Below are 19,297 nucleotides of genomic sequence, written 5' to 3'. Positions count from 1 at the left end.
TGGAATTTTTTGATTTTTAATTTTTCAAGTATTCAAGTTAAAATTTTTCCTTTTCATGATTTCTCATTTTTCGATTTTTTAATTAAAAGAACAACTTTATTCGAACCGAAATTTTGAAAAACCGAAAAATCCAAAAATTGAAAATTGGAAACAAAATTTTCAGATGTTTTAAAGTTTCGGTAAACATGGCAATCGCTGATCAAAATTACTTTTTACTCCCTTCCAAAAACCAGGTGACAAAAATCAAAAATCGAAAATTAAAAAAAATCAACATCTATTTTCTCCAGAATTTTAAAAATCAAATAATTGGGAAATCGGAAAACTGCCAAAATTGCAAAATTAAAAAATTGAAAGGCGAGAAATTGAAAAATTCGAAAGTTGAAAAAACGAAAAACTGAAAAATCTAGCAGTACTCGATACGATAAGACTAATTTTGGCAAATGACCTACTCTCTAAGAAAACTCAGGGCGGGTGGGTCTGGCTAGCACTTGCCAAATAACCTACCCTCTAAGAAAATAAAAGGCGATTGGGCCAGGCTAGTATTTGCCAAAATAAGACTCATTTTGGCCAATGACGTACTCTTCTAAGAAAAGGTACTAGCCCCCCCCACCCACCCTTATTTTCTTAGAAGAGTAGGTCATCTGCCAAAATTAGTCTTATCTTGGCAAGTATGAGACTGATTTTTGCAAATAACATATCCTCTAAGAAAATAAGGGTGGGTGGACGGGGCTAGTACTTGTCAAGAAGAGACTTATTTTGGCAAATGACTTATTCTTCTAAGAAAAGAAAGGCTGGGTGGGTGGGGCTAGTACTTGCTAAAAATAAAAAATTAAAAAGTGACATTGAAAAATCGGATAAATGAGAAATTGTAAAATTGTAAAACTGTATAATCCGAAAATAAAACTTTAACTTGAGAACTTGAAAAATCAAAAGATTGGAATTAAAAACTGCAAAACTGTCAAACAATTTATCCAATGAAATATTCAAAAGTTGAAGAATCTAAAAACTAAAAAAATGAATGGAAACTGGAAAATACGACTCATTTTGACAAATGACCTACTCTTCTAAGAAAAGGTACTAGCCCCGCCCACCCACCCTTATTTTGTTAGAAGAATAGGTCATCTGCCAAAATCAGTGTTATCTTGTCAAGATAACACTGATATCTTGTCAAGATAACACTGATTTTGGCAGATCACATATCCTCTATGAAAACACAGGGCGGGTGGGCGGGGCTAATATTTGTTAAGATAAGACTGATTTTGGAAATTGACATATCCTCTAAGAAAATAAGGGCGGCTTTTCTTAGAGGATATGTCATTTGCCAAAATCAGTTTTATCGTAGCAGGTTAGTATTTGTCAAAATAAGACTCATTTTGACAACTGACCTACTCTTCTAACAAAAGATACTAGCCCCGCCCACCCACCCGTTTTCTTAGAAGAGTAGGTCATCTGCCAAAATAAGTCTTATCTTGGCAAGTAAGTATGAGACTGATTTTTGCAAATATGACATTCTTTAATATAATAATCAAGATAAGACTGATTTTGGTAGATGACCCATTTTTGTAAGAAAATAAAGGGTGGGTGGGCGGGGCTAGTACTTGTCAAGATGAGACTGATTTTGGCAAATGACATATCCTCTAAGGAAATAGGGGGTGGGTGGGCGGGGCTAGTACTTGTCAAGATAAGACTGATTTTAGCAGATGATCCACTCTTCTAAGAAAATAAAGGGTGGGTGGGCGGTGCTAGTACTTGTCAAGAAGAGACTTATTTTGGCAAATGACTTATTCTTCTAAGAAAAGAAAGGCTGGGTGAGTGGGGCTAGTACTTGCAAAAAATTAAAAAATGACATTGAAAAATCGGATAAATGAGAAATTGTAAAATACAAACTTTAACTTGAGAACTTGAAAAATCAAAAAATTGGAATTAAAAACTGCAAAACTGTCAAACAATTTGTCCAATGAAATATTCAAAAGTTGAAAAATCTAAAAACTAAAAAAATGAATGGAAACTGGAAAATACGACTCATTTTGACAAATGACCTACTCTTCTATGAAAAGGTACTAACACCGCCCACCCACCCTTATTTTGTTAGAAGAATAGGTCATCTGCCAAAATCTTGTCAAGATAACACTGATTTTGGCAGATGACATATCCTCTATGAAAATACAGGGCGGGTGGGTGGGGCTAATATTTGTTTAAATAAGACTGATTTTGGCAATTGACATATCTTCGACGAAATTAAGGGGCGGCTTTTCTTTGAGGATATGTCATTTGCAAAAATCAGTTTTATCGTAGCAGGTACTAGCCCCACCCATCCACCCTCTGTTTTCATAGAAGGTATGTCATCTGCCAAAATCAGTTTTATCTTATCAGGTACTAGCCCCACCCACCCACCCTCTCTTTTTTTAGAAGGTATGTCATTTGCCAAAATCAGTTTTTTCTTAAAAGGTACTAGCCCCAACCACCCACCCTCCCTTTTTTTGTGTTTGAGTTTAAGACCGATTTTGGGAAATGATATATCCTCTAAAAAAAAGAGGGAGGTAGGTGGGACTAGTACTTGCTAAAAATAAAAAACTTAAAAATCAAAAAATGACAATTTGAAAATTCGGATAAATGAGAAATCGGAAAATTGTACAACTGTATAATCCGAAAATCAAAAACTGAAATATCAAAAAAAAAAAAACAAATCTTATAAAATCGAATTCGAAATTCCAGTTCTCATTTTTTTTAGCTTTCAAGATTTTTCTACTTTTCAATATTTCATTTTATAATTTGTTTGACAATTTTACAGTTTTTAAATTCCAATCCTTTTAATTTTTCAAGTTTTAACTTTAGAATTTTGGAATTTTTTGATTTTTAATTTTTCAAGTATTCAAGTTAAAATTTTTCCTTTTCATGATTTCTCATTTTTCGATTTTTTAATTAAAAGAACAACTTTATTCGAACCGAAATTTTGAAAAACCGAAAAATTCAAAAATTGAAAATTGGAAGAAAAATGTTCAGATGTTTTAAAGTTACGGTAAACATGGCAATCGCTGATCAAAATTACTTTTTACTCCCATCCAAAAGCCTGCTGACAAAAAATTTAAAAAATAAACATCTATTTTCTCGAGATTTTTACAAATCAAATAATTAATTGAGAAGTCGGAATAATGCCAAAATTGTAAAAATTCGAAAGTTTTTTCAGTTCGCCGAGAAATCAAAAATCGAAAGACAGATCAAAATATTGAAAATTTAAAAGGCGAAAAAATGAAAAATTCGAAAGTTGAAAAAACGAAAAACTGAAAAATCTAGCAGTACTCGCTACGATAAGAATGGTTTTGGCAAATGATCTACTCTCTAAGAAAACAAAGGGCGGGTGGGTGGGGCTAGCACTTACCTATTTTTCTACCCTCTAAGAAAATAAAAGGCGGGTGCGCCGGGCTAGTATTTGCCAAAATAAGATTCATTTTAGCCAATGACTTACTCTTCTAAGAAAAGGTACTAGCCCCGCCCACCCACCCTTGATTTTCTTAGAAGAATAAGTCATCTGCCAAAATCAGTCTTATCTTGGCGAGTACTTGACTCCCGCCCACCCCCCCTTATTTTCTTAAAGAATAAGTCATCTGCCAAAATCAGTCTTATCTTGGCAAGTATAAGACTGATTTTTGCAAATGACATATTCTCTAAAAAAATAAGGGTGGGTGGGCGGGGTTAGTACTTGTCAAGATAAGACTGGTTTTGGCAGATGAGCCACTCTTCTAAGAAAATAAAGGGTGGGTGGGCTAGTACTTGCTAAAAATAAAAAAAATTAAAATTTTGATTTTTAATTTTTCAAGTTCTCAAGTTAAAACTTTTCCTTTTCACGATTTGTCTTTTTTCGATTTTTTAATTTAAAAGAACAAATTTATTCGAAACGAAATTTTGAAACACCGAAAAATCCAAAAATTGAAAATTTGAAACAAAATTTTCAGATGTTTGAAAGTTACGTCAAACATGGCAAATCGCTGATCAAAATTACTTTTCACTCCCGTCCAAAAATCCGGTGACAAAAAATCAAAAATCGAAAATTAAAAAAAAAATCTGTTTTTTTCGATAATTTTAAAAATCAAATAATTCGGAAATCAGAAAACGGTCAAAATTGTAAAATTAAAATTTCGAAAGTTTTTTTCAGTTGCCCAGAGAAATCAAAAATCGAAAGACAGATCAAAAAATTGAAAATTTAAAAGTCCAGAAATTGAAAAAACGAATAACTGAAAAATCTAGCAGTACTCGCTACAATAAGACTGATTTTGGCAGATGACCCACTCTTCTAAGAAAATAAAGGGTGGGTGGGCGGGGCTAGTACTTGTCATGAAGAGAGTGATTGTAGCAAATGACATATCCTCTAATAAAATAAGGGTGGGTGGGCGGGGCTAGTACTTGTTAAAATAAGAAGATTTGGCAGATGAGCCACTCTTTTAAGAAAAGAAAAAAAAAGGGTGGGCGGGCGGGGCTAGTACCTTTTCTTAGAAGAGTAGGTCATTTGCCAAAGTGAGTCTTATTTTGGCAAATACTAGCCTGGCCTACCTGCCTTTTATTTTCCTAGAGGGTGGGTTATTTGGCAAGTATTAGCAAATTTCGATCCATTTTCGCCGATTTTCGAAATTTAACTAAATACTTTTAAAATGTATGTACATCGCAATTTTTATACACCAAATATGTGACTGTAAAATAAAAGTTACTTTTTTATCTTTGCTTTTTGTTAAAACATTTTTAAAGTTGAGTCACAAAGGAAACGAGGGAGGGGTCAGAGAGACAGAACGAGCTTCCATCCCTTTTCAACCATTCTTTATTCATTAATTGCAGTACGCAATCTCGTCACCCTCTCCCATAAATCAATCACAAAATCCCCATTTTTAAAACCCCTCAATTTTTAAACAAGGGATTCTTCACGATAATATCATACCCGTGATACTCAATCTGATCATACATGAATTTCCTGTGCACGCGACAATCAATCCCACACTTCTGCGAGCCACACTTGGGGCACGGAAAAAAGCAGCCCACACAGTCCTCCATTAGACAGTCACACAAGTCCGTACACGACGCAATATGAATCCCGTTTTCGTCGTACAGAGCTCCCGGGGGGCGACGTATATTGCTGGGGGGGTTAATCTTGCGATTGAGTTTCCGCTTTTCCCGGACACTCGTTTCTGGGTTGAAATTTTCAAGGAACCGGTTGGCTACAGTTAGGGTTTTCTGGTGTTGGGTGCCTTGCATGCGCCGAATTGGGTACGGCTTGGAGTTGGTGGTGGACTTCTTGGCGACACGGTGGAGGGACTGTCGGGGCTCGTTTTCTTCCTCGCTGCTGCCGCTGCTCATCATGGTGGCGGCTTTTGGGGGAAAATATAATTTATGTTTGTTATGGAGGCGTTGAATACCAACCTTGTTGTTATTCGAGTCGTGATAACGTAAAAAGTTTGTTTTGGTTTATTCAAGTCGTCGGACTTAACCTCAAATTTGACAATGTTATGTTGGCGATGGTGGCGCCACGCGGACTTTCGTTCAACTATAAGTGACATTTGTAATTTTAAAATTGAAATCGAAAAACTGACTTATACTGCGTTCATGAACTATACTGCATTCGGGAATAATCTCGTTCAAGGTCAGTTGCGTCAAAGTTTGAATAAGAGCGTACCAATCCAGTCTGTTTTATGATGTATTTGGTTTTACTTTATAAGCATTTAATAAATCATTAAAAATTTTCCAACACATTGATAATTTTAGTCTTTACAGATTAGAGTAGAAAATATAATTACAGAAAACAGGAAATACAAAGAGAACAACAATAATAATAAACACCAAGATGGATATTTTCTGAAGAAAATAGAAGTTATTTACATACCACCGATATATTTTTAGTGCTACACTTAGAGATGGTGATCACAGAAACAGGAAACTACATTACGTTCCCGGAACGGGAGCATAACGTAATTCGGTTTAATTAACAAATAATACATTTCATGTAAACTGTAACAAAAGTATATAAAAAGAAGTACAAAATTTTCGAGCTTTACACATAATTTAAGTACAAACGGCAATTTATAATTGCATAAATAAACTATATATATTAATAAAAATACAAAATATTGCCTCAATGATGGTAACAGGATGTTGAAACTTAGATAAAATAAACGTTACAAATAAAATAAATAAAAGAACCAAATGACAATTGTATATATGTACATAAAAAAATGAGACGCCGCAGCAAGGTTTATTTATACAAGTTATTTGAGCCACTATCATTCCTTTTAGTATTTAGTTAAGTAATAAAATTATGAATCGTACAACAAAGATATCACTATTGTATAAAATTGCATTCTTTGGTTTAAACCAACTACAAGTGGGTGATATCCAGCTTTATAGAGAGCTGCCTACGAAACGAAGATCACAAATGAATCAGTCCCTTCGGCTAGAAGCACCACTGCACGTGTCTACTCTAAATATCAAAAAACAAAAAATACCAAAAGATATTGATTAACAAGACCTGACCGACAGAGGGCGCCTCACTAATCGATTCGAGAATAATACCCCTACTAGAAGACAATCACCCCACTTCCAATCTCCGCATCTCCATTGAAATATACATTCAGATTAATATCGACAAATAGTCTTTGTTAATATAATTTACCAACTTATAGAAAATTTAAGATCCTAATCGATCGCACCTACTTCAAACATCACTATCTGGATCAGTTTCGCTTCGTGGTTGTCCAAAGTTTCTAGTTATACTCTCACTCATCGATCGAATGTTTGCGAGATGAACGTCATTCGCAGGCACTGAAAAGTAGTTGAGTCTGTCGAGGTCAGGTACTGCATTTAGATCGTCATCAGTTCGATAGCAATTATCGTATTCCGAATCGTAGAGAGCACTGAGGGAATCCAACGACATCATGGCGTCCGAGTCGAAGATGCGGGATGAAGCCCGAGACGACATGCTGGTGTTGTCGTCCATGTCTCCGTCGTGGTTGTGGTCGTTATAAGCCGAGTTGACGTCACTCAATGCACCTACAAACGAGAAAAACCATCAACACTCCAACACACAACACGAATAAAAGTGCACTAACGCTAACACGGTGCATGAGTTTCAAAATTTTAAGCACGAAAGAATTAAGGGTCGCCGAAGCATTAGCACAAACGCTTTGCTACAGTTAATCGATCTACCCAACTAGGTTTAGGCATAGGTGGCTAACCATTCGTAACAAGTGACTTAAGCACAAACCTACGGCCTCGCTAATGCTCCGGCTTAGGTCCTGCAACATACACAATTAAATGATCACAACGAATAACCGAGCGATTTCTCGTAAAACCGTCAATTTACCAAACAAATGAGAGACGAAACGAACGAGACCTACCCTCGGCATCGGTGAGTCCGGTTTCGTGAATCATGGATATGTTCTCCAGAGCCGGATCGTCCGTGGTGTACCCTGTGGACTCCCTGTCGTTCAAAAGCGGCTCCGACGCCCCCCCGTCCTCGTCTTCCGACCACTCCGATTGGCTACCTTCGGCGGCGGCGGCTTGCGCCTCCGCCGCCCCGTTTTCGAGACTCCTCAACTTCTCTTGGACCTTCTCTTCGAGCAACCTCTTCACTTCCTCCTCCTGCAAGCGCGACACATACAGACTGTTTAGGTAATTATTATAGAAAGTCGACTTTACCAACTCGCGGTCCACCGGCTGCATGGAATCAAGGTCGGTTTTCAAAAAAGGGACAGACGAAATAACCATTGTTTAAGTACGTACAGATAGACCTATTGTTTGGAGCGAACATGCCATAGACCACCCATAACAGCAAAAAAACTGTTCTTAAATCTACCACTCGATAGAGAGCGCACCAACAATTTTATAAGAATTTCATAGTAAGCATTAAGATAATTTATAAAGTTGCTAGCTGAGCCTAACACAACAAATTCGTTAGTCTACGCCCAATTGGAAGAGCACTCTTTAAAACGATCAGTATAATCCCGTTATTCCATTGCTACCTACCTACTTTCGTCCACTACCTGGGCAAGCGAAAAATCTTGCAGAAAAATGTAAGGTAAAAAAAAATTTCAATCCAAAAATCGTTGTTGCACATAGTAAAATCTCACATTTGCTTGTAAAATAGATATTGATCACAGGTTACAAAATGAAAACTTTTTTCTAAGCTGCAGTTTTTGTAAATTGAAATATTTTATGTAATATAAATATATTACATGGAAAAACAAAGCATCTGTTTAATCAAAATTCATCTGACTTAATTTAAATTGAACTGCTTTAATAATTTTATTATTTATTAAATATCTGGTAAGCTACTAAACAAAAAACAATACTTGAGTTGAACTTAAACAGTTTGGAAAATATAATGAATACTGTTAAGGTAGTATCACTCTTAATTTAGCGGAAAATTATCTTGCCAAATAATACTCATTTTGACAAATGACCTATTGTTTAAAGAAAAAGTACTAGCCCCGCCCACCCACCCTTATTTTCGTAAAAAAGTAGGTCATCTGCCAAAAGCAGTCTTATCTTGGCAAGTATGAGACTAATTTTTGTAAATAACATATCCTCAAAGAAAATAAGGGTGGGTGGGCGGGGCTAGTATTTGTCAAGATAAGACGGATTTTGGGCAGATGACCCAATCTTCTAAGACAATAAGGGTGGGTGGGCGGGGGGCTAATACTTGTCAAGATAAGACTGATTTTGGCAGATGACATATCCTCTAGGAAAATAAGGGAGGGTGGGCGGGGGGCTAATACTTGTCAAGATAAGACTGATTTTGGCAGATGACCCATTCTTCTATGAAAATAAAGGGTGGGTGGGTGGGGCTAGTACTTGTCAAGATGAGACTGATTTTGGCAGATGACTTATTCTTCTAAGAAAATAAAGTCAGGGTGGGTGTGATAGTACTTGCTAAAAATATAAATTTAAAAATCAAAAAATGAGAAAAAGAAAAATCGGATAAATGAGAAATCGGAAAATTGTACAACTGTATAATCGGAAAATCAAAAACTGAAATATCGAAAAACTGAAAAAAAAAACAGATCTTATAAAATCGAATTCGAAATTCCAGTTTTCATTTTTTTTTAATTTTTAGATTTTTAACTTTTAAATATTTTAGTTTTATAATAATTTGTTTGACAATTTTGCAGTTTTTAATTCCAATCTTTTGATTTTTCGACTTTTACCTTTACAATTTTGGAATTTTTTGATTTTTAGTTTTTCAAGTTCTCAAGTTAAAATTTTTTGTTTTTTACGATTTGTCATTTTTCGATTTTTTAATTAAAAGAACAAATTTATTCGAACCGAAATTTTGAAAAACCGAAAAATAAAAAATTGAAAATAAGAATCAAAATTTTCAGATGTTTTAAAGTTACGGTAAACATGGCAAATCGCTGATCAAAATTACTATTTATTCCCTTCCAAAAACCCGGTAAAAAAAATCAAAAATCGAAAATTAAAAAAAATAAACATCTATTTTCTCGATATTTTTAAAAATCAAATAATTGAGAAGTCGGAAAACTGCCAAAATTGTAAAACTAAAAAATCGATAATTTTTTTCAGTTACCCAGAGAAATCAAAAATCTAAAGACAGATCAAAAAATTGAAAAATTCGAAAGTTGAAAAAAAGAAAAAGTGAAAAATCTATCAGTACTCCCTACGATAAGACTGATTATGGCAATTGACTCACTCTTCTAAGAAAAAAAAAAAAAAAAAAAAAAAAAAAAGGATAGGTCATCTGCCAAAATCAGTCTTATCTTGGCAAGTATGAGACTGATTTTTGCAAATGATATATCCTCTAAGAAAATAAGGGTGGGTGGGCGGGACTAGTAGTTGTTGAAATAAAAAGATTTTGGCAGATGACCCACTGTTCTAAGAAAATAAAGGGTGGGTGGGTGGAGCTAGTACTTTTTCTTAGAAGAGTAGGTCATTTGATAATGTGAGTCTTATCTTGACAAGTACTAGCCCCACCCACCCACCCTTATTTTCTTAGAGGATATCATTTACAAAAATCAGTCTCATACTTGCCAAGATAAAACTGATTTTGGCAAATAACATATCCTCCAAGAAAAAAAGGGTGGGTGGGTGGGTTTAGTACTTGTCAACATAAGACTGATTTTGGCACATGACTTACTTACTAGCTCAAAATAAAAAATTTAAAAATCCAAAATAACAAATTCAAAAATCGGAAAAATGAGAAATCGGAAAATTGTACAACCGTATAATCGGAAAATCAAAAACTGAAATAAAACAAATCTTATAAAATCGAATTCGAAATTCCAGTTTTCAGTTTTTTCAATTCTTAGATTTTTCAACCTTTGAATATTTCTTTTGATAATTTGTTTGACAATTTTGCAGTTTTTAATTCCAATCTTTTGATGTTTCAAGTTTTAATTTTACAATTTTGGAATTTTTTGATTTTTAATTTTTCAAGTTCTCAAGTTAAAATTTGATTTTCGGATTATACAGTTTTACAATTTTTCAATTTCTCATTTATCCGGTTTTTCAATTGTTCATTTTTCGATTTTTAAATTTTTGATTTTTAGCGAGTACTAGCCCCGCTCACCCACCCTTTATTTTCTTAGAAGAGTAGGTCATCTGCCAAAATCAGTCTTATCTTAACAAATACTAGCCCTCCCCCCACCCACCCTTTATTTTCTTAGAAGAGTGGGTCATCTGCCAAAATCAGTCTTGTTTAGACAAGTACTAGCCCCGCCCACCCACCCTTTATTTTCTTAGAAGAGTGGGTCATCTGCCAAAATCAGTCTTATTTTGACAAGTACTAGCCCCGCCGACCCACCCTTATTTTCTTAGGGGGTATGTCATTTGCAAAAATCAGTCTCATACTTGCCAAGCTAAGACTGATTTTGGCAGATGACCTACTCTTCTAAGAAAATAAAGGGTGGGTGGGCGGGGCTAGTACCTTTTCTTAGAAGAGTAGGTCATTTGTCAAACTTTGGCAAATACTAGCCTGGCCCACCCGCCTTTTATTTTCTTAGAGGGTAGGTTATTTAGCAAGTGCTAACTCCACCCACCCGCCCTTTGTTTTCTTAGAGAGTAGATCATTTGCCAAAACCAGTCTTATCGTAGCGAGTACTACTAGATTTTTCAGTTTTTCGTTTTTTCAATTTCTCGCTTTTTAAATTTTCGATTTTTTATCTGTTTTTCGATTTTTGATTTCTCTGGGCAACTGAAAAAAACTTTCAATTTTTTAATTTTACAATGTTGGCAGTTTTAAAATATCGAGCAAATAAATGTTTATTTTTTTTTTAATTTTCGATTTTTGATTTTTTGTCACCGGGTTTTTGCAAGGGAGTAAAAAATAATTTTCATCAGCGATTTGCCATGTTTACCGTAACTTTAAAACATCTGAAAATTTTGTTTCTAATTTTCAATTTTTGGATTTTTCGGTTTTTCAAAATTTCGGTTCGAATAAATTGGCTCTTTTAAGTAAAAAATCGAAAAATGACAAATCGTGAAAAGGAAAAATTTTAACGTGAGAACTTGAAAAATTAAAAATCAAAAAAATCCAAAATTGTAAAGTTAAAACTTGAAAAATCAAAAGAATTGGAATTAAAAACTGCAAAATTGTCAAACAAATTATCAAATGAAATATTAAAAAGTTGAAAAATTTAAAAACTCCGATTTCTCATTTATCCGATTTTTCAATTTGTTATTTTTTAATTTTTAAATTTTTTATTTTTAGCAAGTACTAGCCCCACCCACCCAGCCTTTATTTTCTTAGAAGAATAAGTCATCTGCCAAAATCAGTCTTATTTTGGCAAGTACTAGCCCCCCAGCCACCCTCCCTTATTTTCTTAGAGGATATGTCATCTGCCAAAATCAGTCCTATGTTGGCAAGTATTAGACTGATTTTTGCAAATGACATATCCTCTAAGAAAATAAGGGTGGGTGGGCGGGGCTAGTACTTGTTAAGATAAGACTGATTTTGGCAGATGACCCACTCTTCTGAGAAAATAAACGGTGGGTGGTTCTAGTACTACCTAAAAACAAAAAATTTAAAAATCAAAAAATGACAAATTGAAAAATCGTATAAAAGAGAAATCGGAAAATTGTACAACTGTATAATAATCGGAAAATCAAAAACTGAAATATCGAAAAATTGAAAAAATATCTTATAAAATAGAATTCTAAATTCCAGTTTTCATTTTTTTTAGTTTTTAGATTTTTCAACTTTTGAATAGTTCATTTGATAATAATTTGTTTGACAATTTTGGAGTTTTTAATTCCAATCTTTTGATTTTTCAAGTTCTCAAGTTAAAATTTGATTTTCGGATTATACAGTTCTAAAATTTTCTAATTTCTCACTTATCCGATTTTTCAATTTGTGATTTTTTGATTTTTAAGTTTATTTATTTTTAGCAAGTATTAGCCCCATCCACCCAGCCTTTATTTTCTTAGAAGAATAATACATCTGCCAAAATCAGTCTTATCTTGACAAGTACTAGCCCCGCCCACCCACCCTTTATTTTCTTAGAAGGGTGGGTCATCTGCCAAAATCAGTCTTATCGTAGCGAATACTGCTAGATTTTTCAGTTTTTCGTTTTTTCAACTTTCGAATTTTTAAATTTCTCGCCTTTTAAATTTTCAATCTTTTGATCTGTCTTTCGATTTTTGATTTCTGTGGGCAACTGAAAAAAACTTTCGAATTTTTAATTTTACAATTTTTCTGACTTCTCAATTATCTGATTTTTAAAAATATCGAGAAAATAGATGTTTATTTTTTTAAATTTTCGATTTTTGATTTTTTGTCGCCGGGATTTTGGACCACGTTTACCGTAACTTAAAACATCTGAAAATTTTGTTTATAATTTTCAATTTTTGGATTTTTCGGTTTTCAAAATTTCAGTTCGAATAAATTGGTTCTTTTAATTAAAAAATCGAAAAATCGTGAAAAGCGTAGCGTACGCTCGGGAAGTAAAAATTGCAATGTGTTATTTATATTTATTTTTACGTTTTCAATACAATTAACAAGTAAAGTAAAGTTGTGTTAGCCTGATCTGGCAACGTTGTAAATTATCTTAATACCTAGTATGAAATTCTTACATTTTTTTTTACGTCGCCGTCTATCGAATGGAAGATTTAAGAACAGTTTTGTTGCTGTTATGTGGGTAGTCTATGTGCGCTATTTGACGGCATGTTCGCTCCAAACAATAGGATAGGTCTATCTCTATGTCCTTAATCAATGAAGTAACGTAAGTACTTACCCTTGCTGCTTCTTCTTCCATGCGCTTCTCTTCCCTTTCGAAACTTTCGAGGTCGGTGTCGTCGTCTCTCTTCTGAACTTCAGGCATATCACAGTCAATATCGACCTCTTCGGTCGATTTCGGAGCTCTGGCGAGAAAACGACAAGTGAAAATTATTGCAAGTGGGTGGAAATGAAAAGCTCGAGACGAGTTTAGTGCCCTCGTGAAACACTGAAATGAAATGATTGCAAGCATGATGTGCCGAGCAAGCAGCATGAGTCAGTATGTTAATGAAGCTACAGAGGCTAGAGTTACGTAGCGGGATACAGTGTCGTGTATCAAACGAAAAAAACAATTTTGAACTTGGCGCCACGACTACTCCAATCTGATTGGTCGCGTTACGTGGTGACGTCAGTCTCATCGCGCGCCTACTCGTGTGCGTGTCGTATCCCGCTACTGCGTGTTAGATGAAAACCCGATTAGCGTTTCTATTAATACCTGTCAAGAGGCGAGACTTTTGGCTGTTTATGAGATTCGGACGGTCCAGGGGAGGCTCCCCTCTTAAGCGATCCCTCTTTGCTGCTTGCTCTAGGAGGGGACATGCACTGTAGGGTAACACTGCCCGTGGGATTCACTCTCAAGCCTAGAGCTAGAGCTTGTATCGCCGCAAGGCCCACCTGGTGATTGTTATTGTTTGGAGCGTACCTTACGAGCGGCTCCAAAGCCAAATCTTTATTCTGTTGATTAAGCTCGAATTTTGGAGGGATATTTTGCAAGAGATTCTGTTCGTCGAGCAGCTTCTGGATCTCTCTCTCGAACGGCCCGATCAAATTCTCGTTCTCGGTGTTATTCACTTTGTTATTCGGGGAGATCTTATCCCTGAATCCCGACGGAGACGTCTTAAACCTCCTCAAGTCCTTCTTGTCGGTCTGGCAGCAGCCGTCCTTTTTCAGACTCTTTTCGTTTTTCGTTTCGTCTTCCTTGAGGAGCTCCCGGATTTCTTCGGCTTCTTTGAAACTCGGCGAGCGTTTGCAGTTCGCCGCTAGCTTGTTACACTCGAGCACCGAGTCGCTGTCGTTCCTCGTGCGCTTGTCCAAGCTCTTTTGTTTCACGGGGATCTTGGAGACGGCGCCGTTGGCGCTGTTCGCGCGCAAGAGCGACGTCGGCTTGGGTTTGGGTCGACTCACGAACTCGAAACTGGCACAACTTTCCCCTTTGCAACTTTCCTCGCCGTCCAGGACCGGCGGACTCGTCACGATCGACGAATCCACAGTGTTACAGGTACCAGCCAGCGCCAGGACCGCATTCGGCGGCAAGTTATTCCTTTTCGCGTTAACCCTGTCCGTCGAATTGTTACGCAGTGAGCAATTAGCCGGTATATAATCCAGCGACGCCCTCGGCGACACCTCCGGACTCGAACACGGGTTCACTTGAATATCGGAAGGAAATAGGAACTGCTGCGTGTCGGTGGGTAGAGGCGGAGAGACGCAAGGCGACGCGTCAGCGTCGGTAGTTCTACTATAACTCTCGTCGGAACTACTGATACTCGGAGAGTGATTCAGCGAGCTGATCTCGTCGGCTGAAGAATGAATACGCTGAGGTACCCCAGTGGCGTACAACCCCCCGAGACTCTCATCCGAGTAGTGCCTCTGCAAAGGACTGTGCCTGTTCTGGTGGGGGCTATGCCTGGAGTGCAAAGGACTATGTCTACTCTGGAGCGGGTTATGCCTGGTCTGGATCTTGTTTCGGAGGAGTTCGGGGGTGCGTTCGGGCGTGTTCTGGTGAGGGGCGATGAGTTGGTGGGGGGGAGGGACGGGGCCTGTAGCCCCATTGTGATGTTTACGGTGGTGTCGATTCGGGGATTCCTTCCCCGGCGGCTTTGGCAACGGCTTCAAGTACGGCTTGATGTTCTCAGGGGGGCGGGCCGGAATAGCGGAGTAGGGGTTGGGGGCGCGCGGCCAAGGCGGCGTGTACTTCATGTCCTGCACCGGCTGCCTCTGCAGCGCCGCGTTCTTGTGCGGCGGCAGCGGCGGCGGCGGGAGGTTCTCCTCGGGCACCAGTTTTTTGCCGTTCCTGGTGGCTTTGCACGCCGCCGCCGAAGGCAATAATGGTTCGTTTTCACAGCCGTTGGTCGCGTGGTCCCGATGAGGCGCCTCGCGCAGCGGCGGCAGCCTCATGGCGTTCCGGATTCCGCTGTAGCTGTCTTCCCTCGAGCTGGACCTCGTCTGGAGGGCTGGGTGTTTCGTTCGACCGTTCATTTCGCTGTGGTGGAGGAGAGCGAGCGGGGTGGCGACGCCGCCGTACATGTTGCTGGTGGCTGCAACACGTGTTACGAATAAAACGGGAAAGGAGAGGAAGACGAGTGGCTTACTCGAGGTGGAATTCGATCGGAGGCTGTTCAGCTCCTCGACGCGCAAAGTGCCCGGTTGCTTCCTGTCGATTAAAAAGTAAGTGGTCATGTCGCCTTTGCCCTTCACTTTGACTTTGCCGCGGCACTGGAACTCGTACGGGTAGGATTTGAGGACTTGGTAGACTTCTTCGGTTACTTGGGTGTGGTTGGGTAAGCCGGTGGAATCCATACGGCTTGCGACGTTGACGGTGTTACCCCATATATCATATTGGGGCTTTCTGGCACCTATAACCCCTGCCACCACGGGTCCTATATTGATTCCTGGAATGATATATGAGCTTATTATATGAAAGAATCTCGTCGGGATGCAATGTAGAATGTCGCAGTGGCGCATTCCGCACCGAATAGCGAGGTTTCGGAACGTACCGAAAAAAAATCAATCAAGAAAATCGTTAAACATAAGGCAACCATGTGCACGTTTAGTTTTTTCCTTTTTTGTAAATTTACAGTTCATGTTAGGATTTTAATCGTTAACTGGTTCTAACACAATTTAACAGATATTATATTTGTTCACATAGAGCACGTGAAGGAGTTTTCATGACATTCACTTAGTCGGGACTCCTTTGATTTTGTTTGTTTACTAATGAATAAAATTTCTGGATTCTTATACTTGAGTGTTAAATTATAACACTTCTTAATTCCTCATACAAGATTGCTAATAGATACGGGAAAAGACCGTGAAAGTACAGAATTCATAATATCGTGGACCGAGGTACGGGGGATTATAAATTTTTCCCTTTAGGCCGTTATCATCGATATCATCATCACATCACCCAGACATTTTTTTCTCGCAACGTTGGATATATATCCAAATATTCCAAATATTCCTAGGATTCCAAGAATTCCAAATATTCCAAAGATTACAAAGATTACAAACATTAAAAAGATCCCAAAGATTTTAAAGATTCTAAAAGTTCCAAAGATTCCAGGGATTCCAGGAGATCCGATTCCAAGGATTCCAAAGAGTCCAAAAACTCCAGATTTTGCAAAGATTCCAAATATTCCAATAAAGTTTCTAAAATTACTAAAAAGTCAAAAAAAACTCCAACTCCACTCAAATGTTCCACAAATTTTAAGAATTCTTAAGTTTTTAAAAATTCCAAAGATACTGTAACTTGTAAAGCTCTAAAAAAAACAAACTTCTAGAAATAATAGAAATCTCAAAAAAATGTTTCCTTTAAATTTTACAAATTCCATTACTACTAACTCTTATCTTATAAATCTGAGAGATTCTAAAAGGTTCGGAGATTCAAAAATACCAGACTTGGAAATTTGAATATTTTGGAATACGCGAAGACAACTAATTTAAAAAAAAAAAAATTTAGAAATTTTGGAAAATGTGGAAATTCTGGACATTCTGTATTATCGAATATTTGAACAATCGGGTTAATCTGTAAAATCTGCATTGGCTAGAAATTTTGAAAATTTTACAAATTATAGAACTGCAGAAAAATGTGAAAAATCCAAAAATTACGCCTCGTAGAAAATTTACAATAATGGCAAACTAAAAACAACAAACAGTTTACTTCATCAATAAATAAAAAAAGACTTGCTCTCAACTTGCCATTAAAACGAGTTTTTAACACAAACCCTTACGTATACAAGAGAGCTCTTAACAGCAACCAAAATCCGGCAGTGTTTTCCAAAGTTTCCAAGGATTTCAACGATTCTAGAGATTGCAGAGATTTCCATGGATTCCAGGGTTTCCAAGAATTCCAAAGCTTTCAAAGAGATCAGATATTCCAGAGATTACAAGGATTCCAGAAATTCCAAGGTTTCCAAGGATTCCAAGAATTATGGAGATTCCAGAGATTCCGATTGCAGAGATTTCAGAGATTCCAAAGATTCCATGGATTCCAAGGTTTCGAAGGACTCCAAGGATTCCAAATATTCGAAAGATTCTAAAGATTCTAAAGATTCCAAAAAATCCAAAAATCCAAAGATTGCAAAGAGATAGCAAAGATTCCAAAAATGCCATAGATTCCATGGATTCCAAGGTTTTGAAGGAGTCCAAGGATTCCAAGAATTCCAAGGATTCAAAGGATTCCAAATATTCCAAAGATGTTAAAGATTTCAAAAATCCGAAGATTGCAAAGATTCCAAAGATTCCAGAGATTCCTAAGATTTCAGAGATACCACATTCCTGAGATTCCAAAAATTCCAGATATTTCAAGGACTCTAAGGATTCCAAAGATTCCAAGGATATCAGAGATTCCAAGAACTCCAAAGATTCTAGAGTTTTCAGAGATACCAGAGATTCTAGAGATTCCAAAGATTCCGTGGATTCCAAAGGATCTAAATATTCCAAAGTTTCAAAATATTGCAAATATTCCAAATATTGCAACTATTCCAAATATTCCAAAGATTCCAAAAATTCCAAAAATTTTTTTCCAGAGATTTCACTGATTCCAGATTTTCCAGAGATTTCATTGATTCCAGATTTTCCAAAGATTTCACTGATTCCTGAAATTTCAGGTATTTCAGAGTTTCCAGAGATTTCAGAGATACCAAAGAATCCAGAGACTCCAAAGATTCTAAATATTACAAGAATTTCAAGGATTCTAAAGATTCCAGAGATTCCATGGATTCCCTGGATTCCAAGGTTTGCAAGGATTCTAAAGATTCCAGAGATTCCATGGATTCCCTGGATTCCAAAGTTTCCAAGGATTCCAAATATTCCAAAGATGCTAAAGATTTCAAAAATCCGAAGATTGCAAAGATTCCAGACATTCCAGACATTCCAGAAATTCCTGAGATTACAAAAATTCCAGATATTTCAAGGACTCTAAGGATTCCAAAGATTCCAAGGATTCCAGAGATTCCAAGAACTCCAAAGATTCTAGAGTTTTCAGAGATACCAGAGATTCTAGAGATTCCAAAGATTCCGTGGATTCCAAAGGATCTAAATATTCCAAAGTTTCAAAATATTGCAAATATTCCAAATATTGCAACTATTCCAAATATTCCAAAGATTCCAAAAATTCCAAAAATTTTTTTCCAGAGATTTCACTGATTCCAGATTTTCCAGAGATTTCATTGATTCCAAATTTTCCAAAGATTTCACTGACTCCTGAAATTTCAGGTATTTCAGAGTTTCCAGAGATTCCAGAGATTTCAGAGATACCAAAGAATCCAGAGACTCCAAAGATTCTAAAGATTCCAAGAATTTCAAGGATTCTAAAGATTCCAGAGATTCCATGGATTCCCTGGATTCCAAGGTTTGCAAGGATTCTAAAGGATTCCAAATATTCCAAAGATGCTAAAGATTTCAAAAATCCGAAGATTGCAAAGATTCCAGACATTCCAGAAATTCCTGAGATTACAAAAATTCCAGATATTTCAAGGACTCTAAGGATTCCAAAGATTCCAAGGATTCCAGAGATTCTAAGAACTCCCAAGATTCTAGAGTTTTCAGAGATACCAGAGATTCCAGAGATTCCAGAGATTCCAAAGATTCCATGGATTCCAAAGGATCTAAATATTCCAAAGTTTCAAAATATTGCAAATATTCCAAATATTGCAACTATTCCAAATATTCCAAAGATGCCAAAAATTCCAAAAATTGTTTTCCAGAGATTTCACTGAATCCAGATTTTCCAGAGATTTCACTGATTCCTGAAATTCCAGGTATTTCAAAGTTTCCAGAGATTCCAGAGATTTCAGAGATACCAAAGAATCCAGA

At 36.8% G+C, this 19,297-nt stretch overlaps 2 protein-coding genes across 10 annotated transcripts in view; both read right to left on the bottom strand.

The window, feature by feature from the left end:
- Window positions 1-4,792: 4,792 nt before the first annotated feature.
- Window positions 4,793-5,519, bottom strand: LOC135136385 (ARL14 effector protein). The gene is made up of 2 exons (XM_064065635.1): window positions 5,407-5,519; window positions 4,793-5,354 (listed from the first exon to the last, which is right to left on the bottom strand). The coding sequence occupies exon 2, from the start codon at window positions 5,344-5,346 to the stop codon at window positions 4,888-4,890; it is 459 nt and encodes a 152-aa protein (XP_063921705.1). The 5' UTR covers window positions 5,347-5,354; window positions 5,407-5,519; the 3' UTR covers window positions 4,793-4,887.
- A 152-nt stretch (window positions 5,520-5,671) lies between these two features.
- LOC135136381 (Ca(2+)/calmodulin-responsive adenylate cyclase) overlaps window positions 5,672-19,297 on the bottom strand; it is a 182,977-nt gene continuing 169,351 nt past the window's right edge. For 6 of the 9 annotated variants that reach the window (XM_064065619.1, XM_064065620.1, XM_064065624.1 and 3 more), the window contains 6 exons: window positions 15,577-15,876; window positions 13,704-15,522; window positions 13,227-13,353; window positions 7,678-7,695; window positions 7,377-7,620; window positions 5,673-7,029 (listed from right to left, as the gene is read on the bottom strand). In XM_064065619.1, the coding sequence (XP_063921689.1) occupies window positions 6,695-7,029; window positions 7,377-7,620; window positions 7,678-7,695; window positions 13,227-13,353; window positions 13,704-15,522; window positions 15,577-15,876 (2,843 nt within the window). In that variant the 3' untranslated portion in view covers window positions 5,673-6,694. Of the gene's footprint in view, window positions 7,030-7,376; window positions 7,621-7,677; window positions 7,696-13,226; window positions 13,354-13,703; window positions 15,523-15,576; window positions 15,877-19,297 lie in introns of all 9 variants that reach the window. The other 3 variants (XM_064065627.1, XM_064065626.1, XM_064065621.1) reach the window with 3 other exon arrangements.

This window comes from Zophobas morio, unplaced genomic scaffold (genome assembly GCF_036711695.1).
Source record: "Zophobas morio isolate AGI-343-1 ecotype UQ-CSIRO unplaced genomic scaffold, CSIRO_AGI_Zmor_V1 ptg000026l, whole genome shotgun sequence".
Taxonomy (NCBI): Eukaryota; Metazoa; Arthropoda; class Insecta; order Coleoptera; family Tenebrionidae; genus Zophobas; species Zophobas morio.
Note: the sequence above shows the minus strand (reverse complement) of the source record. Positions and strands in the feature narration are given on the sequence as shown.

Bases quoted from the DNA above. Each gene is read 5' to 3' on its own strand.
- LOC135136385 (XM_064065635.1), bottom strand. From the start codon at position 5,346: ATGATGAGCAGCGGCAGCAGCGAGGAAGAAAACGAGCCCCGACAGTCC.